Source organism: Pteropus medius, unplaced genomic scaffold (assembly GCF_902729225.1).
Source record: "Pteropus medius unplaced genomic scaffold, Ma_sr-lr_union100, whole genome shotgun sequence".
NCBI classification, from domain to species: domain Eukaryota; kingdom Metazoa; phylum Chordata; class Mammalia; order Chiroptera; family Pteropodidae; genus Pteropus; species Pteropus medius.
In genome coordinates, this window is record NW_024353517.1 from 10,770,806 (window position 1) to 10,788,354 (window position 17,549).

The window sequence follows — 17,549 nt, forward strand, 5'->3', positions numbered from 1 at the left end:
GATATTTACAGTAATTCCCTAAGATGCTATGCCATTTTGAGATACCCTCATAAAAGAGAAGACCTGATAGTCCCAGTTTGTAAAGCAGTTTCAGATCTATCATCTCAATTATGCAAGATAATCAGAGCATAAGTTTTTATCTACAGTTGGAAGGTAAAAAAATAGAGACAGAGGGAGAAAGGACCAATAGATTAAAAGAAACTCAAGAACACTCACACATTGCTGGTGGCCATGGAAAATGATACAACCACTTTGGAAAATTTTGGCAATTTCTTATAAAACTTAACATGGAACTACTGTGAGACCCAGCTACTGTACTTTCGGGCACTTATTCCAGGGAAATAAAAATTTATGTTCATACAAAAACTTGTATATAAATGTCATAGCAGCTTTATTCATAATAATCAAACACTGGAAACAACCCAGATATCTTTATAGATGAATGGTTAAACAAACTGTGGTATATCCACACCATGAAATACTACTCAGCAATAAAAAGAAATAGATTATTGATACATGCAACAACTTGAATGAATTTCTAGAGAATTATGCTGAGTAAAAAAGCCAATCTCAAAAGGTTACACACTTCCTGATTCCATTTATATAACATTCCTAAAGTGACAAAAGTATAGAAATGGAAAACAAATTAGTAGTTGCCAAAGTTTGGGGGAGTGGGTGTGGTTATAAAAGGGCAACATGAAGATCCTTGTGGTGACTGAATTGTTCTGTATCTTTACTGTATCAGTGTCCATAGTATCCAAGTTGTCATGTTGTATTACAGTCTTACAAGATGGTACTGTTGGGAGAAAACTGGGAAAAGATCTCTATATATGTCTTACAACTACGTGTTAATCTACAATTATCTCAAAATTAAAAGTTTAATTTAAAGAAAGAGAGAGCGAGAGAAAGACTCAAGAGACATGTAGCCCTTGTTTGGATCCCAATTTGAGCAAACCTATAAAAATTAATTTCTAAGACGATTGAAGAATGTGAACATTGCTTGGATATTAGATAATAATAAGGAATTACTGTTAATTTTGTTAAATGTGATAAAGATACTATGTTTAAAAAAAAGAGTACTTATATGTCAGATATACTTATCAAAGTATTTAAGAATAAAATAATACAATATCTGGTATTTGCTTTGAAATAACCCAGGGTTGGGGGAGTAGAGATAAAATAAGATAGGCTATGAGTTGATAACTATTGAAGCTCGGTGAAGGGTACATGGGAGCTCATTATGCTATTCTCTCTACTTTGTATATATTTGAAGTTTTCTTAATAAAAGGTGGGGAATGAAAAAATATGTTCATCTGGTCCACTTTGGGAAACAGAACTGCCAGATGGGCACCCTTGTCCTCCATTATGCACAGACGGCCCACCTTGTAAAAGAGACCACTACATGGAAAAAAAGTAGGCCATGCCCAAATGCCACATCCTTCTCAAAGCCTTCCCCAAATTCCTTAGCCAGAGGTGCACCCTCCTTTACAGTCCTACAGCTCTGTGGTATAACTCCGTATCAGTTATCTAGTGCTGCATTACAGGTTAGCCCAAAACTTAGCAGCTGAAAGCAACAAACACTTATTATCTCACAGTTTCTGAGACAATTCAGGCACAACTTAGCTGGATGCCTCTGGGTCACAGGCTGCAATCATGTCACAATTCACTCATGTGGCCAGTGATGCACCTCGGATCCTCTTGGCTGTTGGCCAGAGATGTCAATTTCTTACTGAGCAGGCATCTCCGCAGGGCAGCTCATAACATGGTGGCTGGCTTTCTCCAGAGCAAGGCCTCGGAGAGAAAAAGAAGGCACCCAAGACGGAAGCCATGGTCTTTTATAGCACAAATCTCAGGAGTGTTATGCCGCCACTTTTACCATATTCCATACGCTAGAAGCAAGTCAATGAGTTCAGCACACACTCAAGACAGGAGCACGAGCACCAGGAGGTGAGGATCCTTGGGAGCCATCCCAGAGGCTGCCTACCACTTCCCCCAAGGTGGATGGTATTTGTATGACAAGAATTTCTAAATCCCCCACTAGAAAATGAAGTCATAGGGACAAAACCCTGACCTGATCCACGTCTTTTCCCCTCCCCTCCCGTGACAACGGCTGCTCTGTATCTGAGAGCAGCAGTCACACATCTACCTACCTCTCACACCCTTGCTGAAGAGGGAGGCCCAGGTGGCCAGTTTGGGTACCACAGGACCTCACCTGCTTTGGTCCCTGCTGACTGGATCAATGACAACAAAAAATCAACAATGTATGGCCTGCTGTTTGGCCAGGAAATTCTCTTTCAAGATCTGAAATGGGAACTACCAACAGATGATGCCCATTATGGAGAAGTTATAACAAACCAGGGCCCCATGCAAGCTTCAGTTCCGTGGGAACAGAAAAAAACACATAAAAAAAAAAAAACAGTTGTAGAGAGAAGAAAATGGAGAAGTGCAGGCAGAAACAAAGACACCGTTAGAGAGATGGAAAGAGAAAGAGTCACCAAAACAGATGCGTCCCCCAGAGCTGTCGCAAGTTCTGAGCACCTCCCATAATAATCCTTCTTTTCTTGTGCTGGCTTGCATGAGTCTCACCTTCTCATAAGAGAGGGAGAAGGGAAAGGAGAGGGGGAGGAGGAGGAAGAGCCGAAAGGAGATCGTCTTGAGGTCAGCCACCAAATCAGTTCATAGTCGGAAGTTCACTCCTGTCCCAGGCACCGTTAGTTCCCCAGTTTCACAGCTCTATGATTAATGACTATAATGAGTGAACCTTATTATGTGACAGATGATGCTTTAAAGAAAATCAACATTGTACTTGACTACTCCAACTTAGTGCAGAAGGGAAAACAATCACTCACTGTACCCCACATGCTCACCCACCTCTCAGAGAGAAGTCATGTCCAGAAATTAAAGTGTGAATGAGATTAGGATAGGAACTGACCAAGCCTGGTTAAGTCAGTCTTAAACCAGAGCAAGAACTAGTATAAGGGAGGGAAGAAGTCGAAAAGCTAAGGTTTAAGGCGAATGAGACTTGTGATAACTCCCTGGGAAACAGGAAGCTCTAAAACAGCATTTCATCACCAGAACTCCACGCCCACACGGCTGACAATATTCACTTAGTGGAATCACCTGGCTGCTAAGAGTTCTTATCCATATGCCACAGGAATCACCTTCCCCAACCCCATCCCCACACCAAGGGCTTTCGAATTTTATTAAAAAGTTAAGGTTAATGTCATGTCACATCATGCCTAACTTAAGACTCATAAGGGGTTTTCACACCCCCAAAGGTCCAGCAGAGGTAGCCCTGCTGACACTGGGTACTTGGAGAGCCTGCCTTCTCGGGGGCCCCTCTTAAAGGCAGAGCCAGTGATTAGGAACTTGGGGGAGGCCTTCCAGGCCAAAGGAAGAGTTGAGCAGACCCAAGAAGTAGAAAAGCAGAGTGTGGGTTTAATCAAGAACAATGTAAAGTAGCCACTGTGGCTGGAGAATAGGATGGATGTGGGGGAGTAGCAAAAAACTAGGCTAAATGGGAGAATTGGCCCAACAAGGGGAGTCAAGGCATAGATCCCTATAGCTCTCTCTCTGGAGGCCCAGGCACAGCCAGGAACAGTCCAAAGAATGTCCAGAAGCCAGAGTAAGTGGGTGAGGAAGAGAAAGAAGAGCAGGCCTGAGATTCAATCCAAGATGGTTAACCAACAGGACCCGGTCATCAGCAACTACACACATAGCTTGAGTAGAAGAACCAAGTACTCTCCTGTCAGAAGGAAAATGCACAAAGGTAGGGACAAAGAAAAGATGCATACTTAATGTCAACCCCAGAGGTGTTTGTTGAGCACACTGGATTCACAAATTTGGGATGAAATCATCTACAGATGTAAAATCATCTACAGAGGCAGCACCCCTGGGGCACATTGGCCTCTGCCCAGGCTGCCCAGCACAACCTTTGCCAAGAACACCTGCCCTTCTCCTCCCACCCCACCCTTAACCGCTTAGCCTTCAAGGCCTGGCACGAACCCACTTCATCATCTTTGACAAATCTTCCCCTCTGAACTCTAACAGAACTGGCAGTACCTGGTCCATTCTCCATGCAAGTAATCCCACATGATCACCCTTACGTCCAGGCTCAGTGCTGCTGCTGCTCCAATGACCTCCGACCCCTGATTATGTAAGTACTCACTTTCTTGGGCTCTCTCCACAACCAGAAGGCAAGCTCCCCAAGAGCAGGGCAGCAGCACCCACCAAAGTGTTCTGCACACAGCAAGAGGACAGCATACCCTGTCGTACAGGTGATGAGGTACCTAGAATAAATGCTGCTTGACCTCTTGACAGCAATAAATGCTGGCTGATGCCTAAACTGATAGCCAAAAATTTAAAAGAAGGTCCTGAAAAGTTAAAAAACAAAATCTAATAAAAGGGACAAAATGAAAGACATTACTATTCAATAAATTTGGCAATGATTTTTTTTAGCTTACAAAGAGCTTCTAGCATTAATTTAGTAGAAAGTAGTCTCCACCACATTACTATTTTTAGCATTTTATGACAAATTTGTTCAGCTGTTCCTCTTCAGAATAAGAAGACTCAAATGCCTCAAATTTGCTCCACAGGAACTGCCAGAAAATAGTTTTCACTGAAATCACTGGACGCGTGTTTATAACCTTTGTTCAATATTTACCCAGATGTTCTCACTCAGGCAAGTTCCTGAATATCTGTTTTGCCTTTTGCTCTTCCACACGAGAACTCCTGCACCTCACGCCATGCCAAACGCTGGCAGTCAGGGCACCATCTGCAACACCAGGAAATCAGAATCCACTGTGTTTCCTCAAGGCTTAGGGGACCCATCAAGAAATGGTTGTCCAGAGAATTCAAACTCCTGGTTGTGACTAACCCACAAGGAACATCCAGGTTCTATGCAATTTATCAGAAGCTGCTGGACTTCATCCTCAGGCAGCTCTAAATAGGCTTTAGAAAGTGCTGAAGTAACTCCCAAATTAGAGTAGTTCAACATACACACCTAACAAAAATTTATTCATTTAATTCACATGAGAAATATTTATTGAACACTTACTATGTACCTGGTTGTATTCTAGGCAATGGGAACACAGCAGGAAATAAATGCATAAAACTTCCTGCCCTTGTAAAGCCTTGGGTGGGGGGGACAAATAATGAAAAACAAAAAAGTAAAATACATTCTCTATCAGATGGTGATAAGGACTACTAAGAAAAATAAAGCAAGGTAGGGGTTATGGGTGCTACAGAAGAGATGAGTACAATTTTACAAGGATGGTCAGGGATGTACCCCGAGGAAGTGACATCTGAACAAAGACTTAAAGGAGGTGAGGGAATGAACGAGCTATGGGGATATCATCAGGAAGGGTGGTCCGGGAGGAGCAAGCAGGGAAGATGGTACAGCTTAGTGGGGAGAGAGCTTGCTGAGCAGGAGCTGAACTGATCACCAGAGCTTTAAAGAGGGCTTCAGGCTCAGGAGGAGCACACACAAAGACAGAGAACAAGAGCTGTGAGACTCAAACAGGCATAACTCCTACTCAGCTCCATTGCACCTAAAGCCCCTGTGGTCTGGCTGTAGATGGCCAATCTGCACTCTGGATTGTATCCAACCCTTCAGTCTGTAGGTGAGGACTGGCCACCTGGGCAAGGAAGGGCTTGCCCCTGGGCTCACAGAAAGGTGGTGACTGCGTTAAAAATTCTAGAAAGCTGCACCTGGTGTGGCCTTTTGGGGCCACACAGAACAGGCCTGCTTCCTCTTCCCAGGATGGCTCTTCAGAAGCTGTGAGTCATCTCTAGTGTGTGGGTCCAGTTCCCTCAAGGGTGGATTTCAGGATCCCTCAGCTGCCCTGTGGGTCACCATCCTCTGAAACCACTGCAGTCTGACCATGCTTCGAGGGCATTCTGCTTGCAGAGTGGCACCAGACATATATCTCTCTCCTTTCAAACAACTCTATACCCAGGGTCTCACCAAGATTCATGATCCAGAGAAAGTCTTCCTAACGCTTCTGGGTCTGAGGCGAACTTTGGTCACACCCAGAACTACTTCAGATCTGTTCAGGAAGTAGTCATGGTATAAGTAACACAGTATGTGAATAATTAAAATGCCATAGCCAAGGATATGCTCCACTGGCCATGCTGCAGGGGGAAAAGACTGACAGAAAGTGCCTTTCTCTGACGGTTGAGGCTTCCTGCCCCCACTCCCACCCAAAGAGAGATAGCTACACAAGTGTTGTTCATTTATTACTCTTATTTTAGGGCAGTACTTCTTTAAGTGAGTTCTGTGAAACAACTCTACCTTATAATGTGAATGGGTATACCTCAAAAAGATGTCCTGTGATAAGTTATGTTTGAGAAATGCTAGGTGAAACATAGTTAAACATTTTTTCACTTCAGTACTTTTGGAGCTTTTGATTTGTTGATCTGTATTTGACCTGCCGAGAGGAAAAACACTAATGACACCTAATTCTGAGCATCTCTTCATGCCAGGCACTAGGACCTCACCTTCCTCCAGCCCAAGTAAGCATGAGGGGTAGAGGAAAAAGAAGAAAATGGTGCCTCTCTCCCAGGACCCTGACCCCTTCTCCATCACACCCCAGGTTCCAGAATATATATACATGCCTCTGAGGATCTCCTCCCATTAGATGCATGTCTAATGGATAACTAAACATTGATTATAGTTTCCAGATTTGGTTTCAAACTGAACAAAGTTATGAAGTTCCATAAACCAGCCTTAAAAGCCTTCTCTGTTTTGTAAAACTGCGGTGAAAGAACAGTAGAGAACACTGGACACAGTAGTGAGTAAAAATACAAAAAGCACTGAACAAAGAAATCCAAACTGAATATGGCTTTTACTATATTTGTCACATTTCACTTAAAGGGAAAAAACAAGATAGAATTTTAAAGAATTTCTGCAAAAGGCTGCACACTGACCTCAGAGTTTAAAAGCATGAATGAACAAATGAATAAATGCGTGCTGCCCGTCTGGATCTTTCCGCTTTGGTCTTCCCCCGAGCCTGCAGGCTTTCTGGCCCCGCCTCCATTCTTTCTCACATGGGCCTGTGAACCTGGGCTAAGATGCGCCCATACACTAATTACCAGAAATTCACACTACCCTTTCTCACTCAGCGCCACTGACCCAAAGTGGACCCAAGACTGTTCTCACAAAAGTCCAGTCATCTGCCTCCAGCCTCAGGACAGCAAAGCAATAGTGACAGGCTGCTGAAATGAAGAGGCTCAGGGGTGATGGCACCCATAATGCTGAGAGAAGGGCTGGGAGCAGGTCTGGGTCACCCCCACCCCCATTCATCCCCAGTCAATTTTGTCATTCTTTTCTACAACAGCAAGTGTCACACTAGGTTTCAAGAAGGTAACCCTGGAGCAGAGGAGGCTCAGGCCCCAAGGCCTACCTTTTCAGGTATTTTATAACATTTTGCATTTACCTGGTCTTCTGACACTCATAGATCTCCTTAGGAAACATGAGCAGCATGGAGTGGTAATAATGCGCTATGACTGTGCAGATATCAGGTACCTGGATTCTGGGAGCTGGTGGGAAAAGTCTTTGGGGATTTTGCAGGAGATGAAGCATTTTTTAGCTGCATTACTCCATTTCCAACTCACAGGAATCCTGAGAAGAAGGCAGGTCTGAGATGGCAATCCTTACCTGGGGGATGAGAGGTAAGATGACTCGCCCAGGAACATCCAGAAAATTCTCTTATCCTGTATCAGAAGATCTTTCCAAAAGGCAAAGTGGTTGATATAAGAGTCTGAGAACAACTCCAGCCCCACACCCTCTGGTGCAGTGCTTGCAGGCACAGCTCATCATCACCACTCCAACAGCTAACAATTACTGGGCCCTCATCATGCGTCATGCACAGTGCTAAGGGCTATCACAGTTATCATCTCATTAATACTCTGAAGTAAGTACCATATCATCCCCGTTTTACAGATAAGGAAACTGAGATCCAGAGAAGAGACAAGCTAATACTTTACCTTGTTCCAGGCACTGTTCTAAGCCCATTACATACACTAACTCATTTAATTCTCATAACAACCCACGAGATGTGACCTTTGGTTATCTCCATTCTATAGATGAGGAAATCGAGGCATAATCAGGTTTGTAACTTGGCCAGAGTCACACATCAGGTCAGTGATGGGGCTGCCATGAACCCAGGCACTCTGCCACCAGGCCTATGTCCTTAATTAGTATACCATTCAGCCACTTTTAAGTAACTTCCCAATGTCACAAATCTAGTAACTCACAAAGCTGCAACTTATACCCAGCTCTGTCTGCCCCCAGAGTCTGAATCCCTATTCTCTATGATCTACCAACTGACTCCACTGCCAGCCTGCTTCAGACCTGCCTGGCTCCATGTTCCCTACAGACACTAGGCCTGGAAGTCAAAAGAAGCTCAGACATGGTCATCTATTGACCAACACAGTAAAGTGGGGCCAACCCTCTAGAGCAGTGAAGCAGCATTTCATAATCTCTAGGATTCCAGGGACCACGGCTGTTGGCACGGCAAGGGGGCAGACATCACCAGCAGAATGTGCAGGATGGGGCCCAAGCAGTGGACACATACCCTATGAAAAGTGATCATCTACAATTTTTAAGCATGGGCAGAGGGAAATAAAAGTAATTTTACAGAGGAGAGATCTGACAAATACTACCTCCGCCAGGTTATCAAGGTCAACATCAATAGTGATAAATCATAAATCCTTGATATGATGTGATATATCATTGATATGATGTGATGAAAATAGCACCTTACCTCTGTGGTCTTCCTCCCCAAAACCTATAACTCCAGTCTAATGTGGAGAAAAACATCGGACAAATCTAAGTTGAGAAACACTCTCCAAAATATCTGACCAGTACTCCTCAACACCAAAAAGGTCACCGAAAACAAGGAAAGTTAGAGAAAATTTCACCAACAAGGGAAGCCTAAGGAAACATGACAAGCAAATGTAATGTGGTATCCTGGATGGGATCATGGAACAGAAAAGGGACATGAGATTAAAACTAAGGACATCTGAAAAAAATGTGAGCTTTAATTAATAATAATATATCAACAGTGGTTTACTAATTGTAATAAGTGTTCCATATTAATATGTTAATAATAGGGGAAAGTGGGTGTGGGAATATATGGGAACTCTCTATACTATCTTTATAGTCTTTTTATAAATCTAAAACTACTTTATAAAATAAAGTTTTTCCTTTTTAAGATACTATCCAAGACTAGACAGTGAAACAGCTGTGGAGAAGATTCTAAGGCCCAAAGTGCCACGGACAAAATGGGATTCTGAGAAGTTAGAGTGAAGAGGACACACAGACACACCACACACACACATCTGGAAGAGCGTACGACAAACTGAAAATTGTGAAACATATAGAGAACAAGCATATACACAACCTACATGGCCAATACACTCCTTGTATATATGAGAAGTTAGCATATGCCCCAAGCAACACTCAGAGAATGCCTGGCTGGAGAGGACCAAGGAGATGATAGAATCCAATATCCTCTATGAATAGCTAGGGAAACTGAGGCTAGGAGAGAGGCGGAGTGAGGAGAGGCTCCACAACTTGAACCCATCCCTCTTCTATACAGGATATGTGCAGCATAATGTGCAGAACTTCACTCCTCAAACTTCAGGGAGGGAAACACAGGGCACCTGGAAACATGACCCCATGATGGGCACAGGACAGCAAGCTGTCCCAGACTCCACTGGGACCCAAGGAATATAAACCACTTATCTCATATGTAGCTGGTTTCATCCAAAGCTCATCAGGAAGTGCACTTTTTTCCTCCTCTCTTCAACCTTTCCCTCAATCTCATTTATTTATCCAACAAACGTATTATTCATCTCATTCCCTTGGGGCATCTATCGCAATTCAGTGTTCAGAGGAAGGCAAGCAGATGGGGCTAATTCATACTAAAGTGTAAAGGACTGACAGATAGGTGGTTCCACGGCAGGAATATTTGCATTGGTTTTACAGAAGTTTATGACCCCACAGTTGGAGTTCTGAGTAGAAGGCTATCTGCTCTGCCTAGTCTCCTAACTTCATTTCCTCTTTTTCTGAACCCACAGAGTTGCTAAAAACTGCAAGCTAGTTCATAACTGTTCATGCAGCAAGCAGTGTAATGGCCTCTGTAACCCCTGGGCTCTCATGGAAAGAGGGAAGCTATGCAAAAGTTGGAGATGCCTGTCAAGTCTCAGTGGGTACTATAGCTCACCTTCTGTATGTGTTCATGCTCGGTACACATAAGCATGTGTGCACACACACATATACACATGTGCACTCTAGATGAGCTGCTGCTTGAGGCCAGGAAGTCCACCTGTGGGTCTCTCACAGCCTGTCCATAATGCTAGCTCAGTAGATGCTCAAAAAAGATACGCAGCTGGACCCCAACATCTCCCCCTACAATCCACTCCCTATCTTAGACATGTCAGTTTTCCTAAAGCATGGTCTGGTCAGGTTCTTCCCTATTGGAAATGCTCACGAAGACTTTGTTCCCTGTGTCCAGGGCCAGCCTTCAGCCTGGCATCCAAGCTTCCATAGCACACACCAACCATCCTCGCCCATCTTCTCTTCCATTACTTCCCAACATGTGCCCTACCACGTTTGTCAAAAGTGTGTTGTTTCCCAAACACATACCACGACTCTTCCCAACTGCCCAAACTGCTCCCTACCTGTTTTCACACAATAAAACTTTACCCACCCTTCAAAGCTTAAGTACCACCTCCTCCATGAAGCCTTCCTCCTTTTTGACAAATGCCTGTGCCTCAGTCTCTTCTGAAACCCTCAGCATTGTATGGGTCTCCCTTGTGGCCTTCATGACACTCTGCCTGATTGCTGGACCATGCCACCCACACCACTGCCCTGATCCCATGGAGCAGCAACCCGACGAACATCTTTAAGACACCCAGAGTGGCAAACACCAGACCCCTGGCAGAGGATGTCTACTGGCAAAGGGTTGACCACAGAACAGGAGAGCCTTACAGGAAAGTCTCCCAGGGCTTCTGGCCAGCGTTACATGCTGCCAATTGTCTAGGTCCCTGCCTTTCCTGCCCAGGGAGAACCCCACCACAATCACATACCAGGCATCGTGGCTCAACCTCAGTAAGGGCTGTTTTTATGACCCATGTCACTAAACCAGAGCCAACAGCTCCAAGGAGCCATGTGACACAGGAGAAGGAAGCTGGCAGTCCCTCAGAAGCTGTTCTTCATCCCCTCTGGCTCCGGTTGGGCAAAAAATGTTTTCTTTTCCATTGCGTAAGATGCTTCCAATGGTGACAAACCTGACACCATCAACAGGAGGAGATAAAAGCCCTGTGGGTGTGAGGAGAAGAAAGGGGCTGCATATCTGTAAAGGACACAGGGGCAGGCAAGTGTCCGCAGCAGGATCTGCCAGCCAGCCACATGTGACCCCTCCAACAAGCAATGGAAAGAAAAACAAGCTCTAACCAAAATCAGAGCCAGCCCGTTGTGCCTGCAGGGCCCCTTCATTCCTCACTCTGAACACATGGTCTGGGCGGCACTGCGCAGGACGGTCTGGGCAAAACACATGAAGTTAACCACCCCCCAACCAGCCCAGCCCAGCCAGGCCCTCTCCACAGGGCTGCAGCAAGGGGCCAAGGAGAAGGGAGAGGAAGTCAGGTTTCATAAGCTTCAAGATGCTATATGGGTGTGAGAGGCTGGGAATTCAGATCTGGCCATTAGAATAAGCCTGGGCCAAGGTATCAGAAACCTGGCTGAGAGGTCCAGCTTGCTCTAAAATTCAAGAGAAACGGCCAAATCTTAGCTCCTCCCTTCCTCTCCTGTCAATCAAGGATAGCAACTGTCCTGATGCTGGTATATGGCTGCCTGAAGTCCCTGCAAGACAGACATTGATGGGCTTAGAAAACTGTACAGAACCTCACTCGCGCAGGCTGATAACACTGCAGTAGAGCAGAGCTGACACAGGACCTGTGGCCCAGCAACTCCACCTGTGGGGGAAATAATCCCAATTAGGGAAAATAATCTCTATGTATGTAGATATTCATCACTGTATAATTATCACTGCAGAAAAAAATAGAAAGCATTTAGGTAGACAACAAAAAGAAAATAAAGTATAAGTGAACTAGGGTTCATTTACTTAACGGAAACATTCAAAAAAATTTCAAATGCTATGGTTACACAGAAAATGGTGATAGATAAAATTAACTGAAAATGTCATAATAGAGCTTTACTTGTAATATTTCTTTCATTTTTTGAGATTAAATGAAGGTTCAATTTCATATTTTAATATGTAAAAACACTCAGAATGCTTTAAATATATAGCATAACTCCTACTTTGGCTAAATTGTTAAATAGCTGCATGGAAAAAATATTTTAAAGAAATCAAGAATTAATAGCGATGACATTTATGTAGTAGTAGGGATAACTTTTTTTCTATTTTAATGTAGTTGTCAGATATTCTCTTATAAATGAGTGTTGCTTTTAAAATAGAAAGAGAAGTAAACATATTTTAAAGGTAATTTAAGAACAGAAGAGTGATCCCTATACTACGGTCCAGGGGCAGGAAGGGAGGCTTGGACATAGAGAAATAACCTAGATTTCTAAGGCAAACACCAAATGGGACCTCCTGAGACATAACTAAGAAAAACACAACTTTCCTGACCTGGCCTTCCTAAATGGAACCAAGGGTTTGTGACCCACTCATACTTCATTCTCATTTTCCCAGAGAAAAAAGATGAGAAATACACTAACCAACATAGCAAGATGGTACCAATCGCACAAGAACAAAATCATCAACAAAGCCCAAAACAATAGTAATTTCTATAATTTAAAAAAATGAATACAAAAAAAGGCAGCAATAAAGAGCCATGACAAACTCAAGATGGCACTAACAGTGCCTGAAAACAAAGCATCCTTCGAAAGCTGCAGGAACTCCAAAGGTCATGCCCAGGAGCCCCGCACACGGCGAGGTGCTGTACAGTAGCCAGACTCTGCTCAGCAGAAACAGCCCAGACTCTGGGAGCTCCAGGACTGCTCGATTCATTTTATGACTGCAGATTTTAGTAATTCCTAATAACTCTCTTCTTAGGAAGCGGACGTTGGGCAGATGTAGCAATGAATCCCTGGCAGCACATCATCATTCACTTGAAGAACCCGAGAAAAGACTCAGTGTTTGGGTCTGTCCACTGCACCTCTCACACAGCTCCTTCCCCACCTCCTGACACAGGCGTCTCAGAGGCACGGGCTGCACTTGGAGGGGCACCGATGATCTGATCTAAGGAATCCACAGCAAAGCTCTGGCCAAAGCCTTGTCTCTGCAGACATCACCCCCTGCACAAGGCCAGGCTACCAGGCAGGGCAAAGTAAGAGAGGCAGAGGGACTCTCTAAGTTTTGTCATCTGCACTTCACAATTCACCACTTGGCCCTCCCTGGCACTGTCAGGCAGAGTATCTTCTCTGCCCTGACAATCCCCAAAGAAGAATTGTCTATTTCCCCTCCCTCTGGTGCCCCAAAGCATAATCTGGCCTAGAGTTTAGCACCTGATGGGCAGAGAACTAACAGCTGAAAGGTGGAGGGGGAAAAGAAGGTCGGGTATGCCTCCCCCCAGATCTGCTGTCCCTTATTGGTTCTTCTGGCACGGTGTGTCATTCACGGCCAACCATGCATGCGGGACGACAGGACCAATCAGATCCTAAAGGTCTACATAGTCGAGATGTTTCAAACTAGTTTAATCATGGAACCCTTTGACCAAATAGAATCTTGCTCCAAACCCTATCTACACAGCAATCGACATAGACTATGAGGAGTGGGGATGGGGCGGGAGAGGTAGGGGTAAAAGTAGAATCTCTTTTTCTTGGCTCCCCAAACTACAGAACCCCATAGGGGATTCCTGTGACCCTAGACTCTTCCGATGCAAGCCAAAACAGCTCACTAGATCAGCCTCCTCATTTATAGGTGTGGAAACTGAGGTTTACAGAGACAAACTGGATCAACCAAAGGCACACAAGTGCTTAGTGACAGGGCCAGGACAAGCACCTACATCTGTCGCCCTCTCTCCTCAAATCCAGGAGAGCAGGAACCTTCTCCTGGTCTGAGTGGCCCACAGCACCTGCACCAGGCCTCCTGGAGACCTGGTATGGCCCACCTGAGAGGGTGGAGGTAATCGCTATTTGGAGAAGTAGGCCTCCACATCAGACAGACCTGGGTTCAAATCCCAGTTCTGTCACTTAAGTGTCTGTATAACCCTGGGCAAGTCACTCAAGTCGTGGTCTTTCTCACCTGTAACCTCACAGGGCTGGTGGAGGGCTTTGGGGAGCCTACAGAGCTGTACCTAGTTTCCGTGAAGAATCACAAATGCTAGTTCTTCTCCCGTGCCCCTTTGGTGAGCTCATCTCCTATCTCAGGCCCCCACCCAGTGAAGCTCCCTGAGCCCTTGCCTTATAGCTAAGAGAACACGGAGGGGCCTCCGTGGTGCAGGAACTTGACTTATGGAGACAAAGCCCCAGCTAAAATAGATAGGCTAGATGTTCCCGTGGAATGACAACCTGCCAGTGGAACCAAGTGTCAGCTTCCAGCTCCTGAATCCTGGTTTACAAGCCCCTTCAAATGGTGGTGTTCTTCATACCTGGTCTGGTGCTTTCTCTTCTAGTCTGCTGGGCCAGAGCAGCAGGCCTCCACCAAATGGCCTGGTTGTCCCCTAGGCTACCAGGTTCTGTCCAGTCTGAGAACTACTGGATACTCGACCAGTCACAGTTCAGAGACCTGCTACCCCCAAGACCCCAAAACTCCCCTCGTCATACCTAAAATGCTCAGGTCGTGGTTCACCATAGCCAGAACCTGGGCAATATCCAGGGCTCCAAAATCAATTGAGGACCATTTGGAGGAGAAAATCCAGAAGCCCGGAACACCCTATGAATGAGAACCCCACCCCCCACCCCGAGGGTTCTAGTCCAAAGATGACCAGAGCTATCACAGACCAGACAATTGCATCTCTTCTACCCTGCAGGGAAAAAGCCCAGAAAAACCTTTAATTGTGCATCAGAGTTTAAAAAAAAAGTCCTACTCAGTCATAATTTGCACCACTCACATCTAGGGTTGATATTTTAAAGTCAGATAAGTATAAATTTAAACCAGAAAGAGCAAACTAATAGATGTAGATGAAGGGTCATCTAGTCCTACCTGCCATTTATCAAATGAGCAAAGTGAGTCCCAGAGTGGAGTGTGTATGACAGACAGGGCTGGAGCCCAGATGCCCTGAGTCAGGGGACATCACACTGCACCATTCACACTGTGTCCCTGTGAACGGGCCCCAGGAGCTGTGCAACCCAGGGCCCTGCCCTTGATTCTCTGTGCAGGAAGCTCCGTTACACAAAGGGTGTGGCTGGCCCCCTTGCCCTCCTTCATGTTTCAGTGGAGCTCTTCTGATACTGAACACCAGCAGTACTGGAGCCAGGGAAACAGAGGCAAACACTCAATACCAGGGGCTGCTGCCCCCGGCAGCCCAGGTTACCTTTGGGCATGATCTGGTGCATGGCGACCGAGAGGAAGAAGATGGAGTCGCTGTAGTAGGTGCCTGAGCCCGCACTGAAGTGCTTCTGCATGGCCTCCACAACGGGGAAGAGCTTGTCCGTCAGCACGGCGACATCGTGGAAAACAACCTGCAGCAAGGCACGAGGAAACCGCAGGAATGAGCAGACCAGCTCTGGACACCCAGCACACACACAGGCCCACAGAGGGAGACAGACAGGGCCTCTCAAAGGTCACAAGCAGGAGGTCCCAAGTGAGAGTTAAGGAAACAGGGGACAATGGGGAATCGGGACAGGGGCATCATGTGTGAAGGGTGTGTAGACGTCCATGAGGGGTGTGTAGTGGAAGGGTAGGAGTGAGGGTGGGGCAGGAGCAGCCCCTAGTCTGCTTTTGGCTTCTGAACTTTGAGCTGGGCCATCCTGAAGGTAGCTCTGCGCCCAGTGTCTGGAACTGTGTGAAACTGTCTAGTCCTAAAATTGGTACCCTCAGCATGTCTTGAGTGGCTGGCACTAGCCCCAGCATTGACACTCCTGGTGGCCACTACACATGTTCCACTGGCCAGTCAGATGCTCCATCTTCCTTGTCCAACAGTGTGAACAGTGAGATGGTCCCTGGAAAATGCCTTATGCTGCAGTAAACTCACACATCAGCTCAACCAACACTGTGAGTGTCCCAGACACTTTGGTGGTGCTGTATAAGGAACAACCAGGCGCCACCTTCCTCAGAACACTTAGAGTCTAGAGATGTCACCAGCTGCTGAACAGAGCTCTGCAGTTTATGAAACACTCTCACATACACATACTGATCCTCATGACAACCTGGGACTTCAGCAAGGCAGCCAACACTATTATAGCTCCAAATTACAAATGAGAAAGCAGATCCTCACAGAGGTTACACTTGCCTTAGGTAAGCTAGCTAGTAAGTGGCAGAGCCAGAATCTGAACCCCGGTCTCCAGATTCTAAGCCCCATGCTAGAATCCAATTATAAATGTATCCTCTTTCCTTAACAGTGACCAACGGAGGAAGAAGACATCAGCATGACCAGTGATTAGACAAGAGTACTAATAGGACACTAATGAGTTGGTTTCCTTATTTGACATTAGTCCATATTTAAGTTCATCCCACATGGAACATCAGCTTCACTCAAGATACCAAATCACCATGCACTCTGCTCATATACTTCTTGTGAGTCTTCCCTGCTTCTCTATGTACCCTGCAACATCTAGAACATTCCACTGCACACAAGAGGCACTCAATAAATACAGCCTGAGCCAGAATGTTCCTTCTCCTTCTTCAACCCTCACAAGAAATCTGCTGAAGACCCTTTCCACCTCCCTCTTTCTTGGTAGCCAACAGGACAGGACAAATCTGCAAGGCTACTACATGCTGCTCAGCCACCACCACACTGACTCAAGGGCCAAGAACCTACCTGAACAGGGCGCCAAAGGAGAGGCCACACAAATCCCCTAACTGGCTTGCTTACGCCGTCAGTGGCCATGCCAGCAGGAGAAAAGACAGGTGTGGTTGGTATCTAAGTTCTCAAGCAGGTGGGCTCCATTTTGCCATCTACCAGTCTATTGGTGTCCCCTGCCCAGCGTGCACTCCCAGAGCCTTCAGTTGTCAGATGGTTAGAATAATCACTTCCTGTGGCCCTGCAGTGGTGGTAAGCCACCCCATCTGCTTCTCCCTACTTTAGGTTCTGCTTTTGACCAGAACCTGCTATTATCTGAACTCACTTAAGTGTTTGCTTTTGTCCGTAGCTCTGTTTAAATTTCTAAAACACTATTAAACTTAGAAACATTTTTATATTGTGTTAGTCCTCATCATTCCCTAACTGTAACCCTTCAAATCTCTTAGCGGTACCCAATCTTTTTGCACCAGGGACTGGTGCTCCTATGAGAATCTAATGCCTGATGATCTGAGATGGAGCTGAGGCGGTGATGCTAGCACTGGGGAGCAGCTGCAAATACAGATGAAGCTTCACTCGCTAGCCCACCACTCACCTCCTGCTGTGCAACACGGTTCCCA

General features: G+C 45.6%; 1 protein-coding gene and 1 long non-coding RNA gene across 4 annotated transcripts in view; both read right to left on the minus strand.

The window, feature by feature from the left end:
• Positions 1–9,419, minus strand: part of LOC120592841 (uncharacterized) — a 45,620-nt gene extending 36,201 nt beyond the window's left edge. The window contains exons 1-2 of one of the 2 annotated variants that reach the window (XR_005650214.1): positions 2,213–9,419; positions 1,594–1,791 (exon numbers count right to left, since the gene is read on the minus strand). This is a non-coding gene — a long non-coding RNA (uncharacterized LOC120592841). Of the gene's footprint in view, positions 1–1,593 lie in introns of both variants that reach the window. The other variant, XR_005650213.1, reaches the window with a different exon arrangement.
• XXYLT1 (xyloside xylosyltransferase 1) overlaps positions 1–17,549 on the minus strand; it is a 158,864-nt gene that overhangs the window by 113,587 nt on the left and 27,728 nt on the right. For both annotated transcript variants that reach the window (XM_039850530.1, XM_039850529.1), the window contains exon 2: positions 15,505–15,652. In XM_039850530.1, the coding sequence (XP_039706464.1) occupies positions 15,505–15,652 (148 nt within the window). The remainder of the gene's footprint in view (positions 1–15,504; positions 15,653–17,549) is intronic.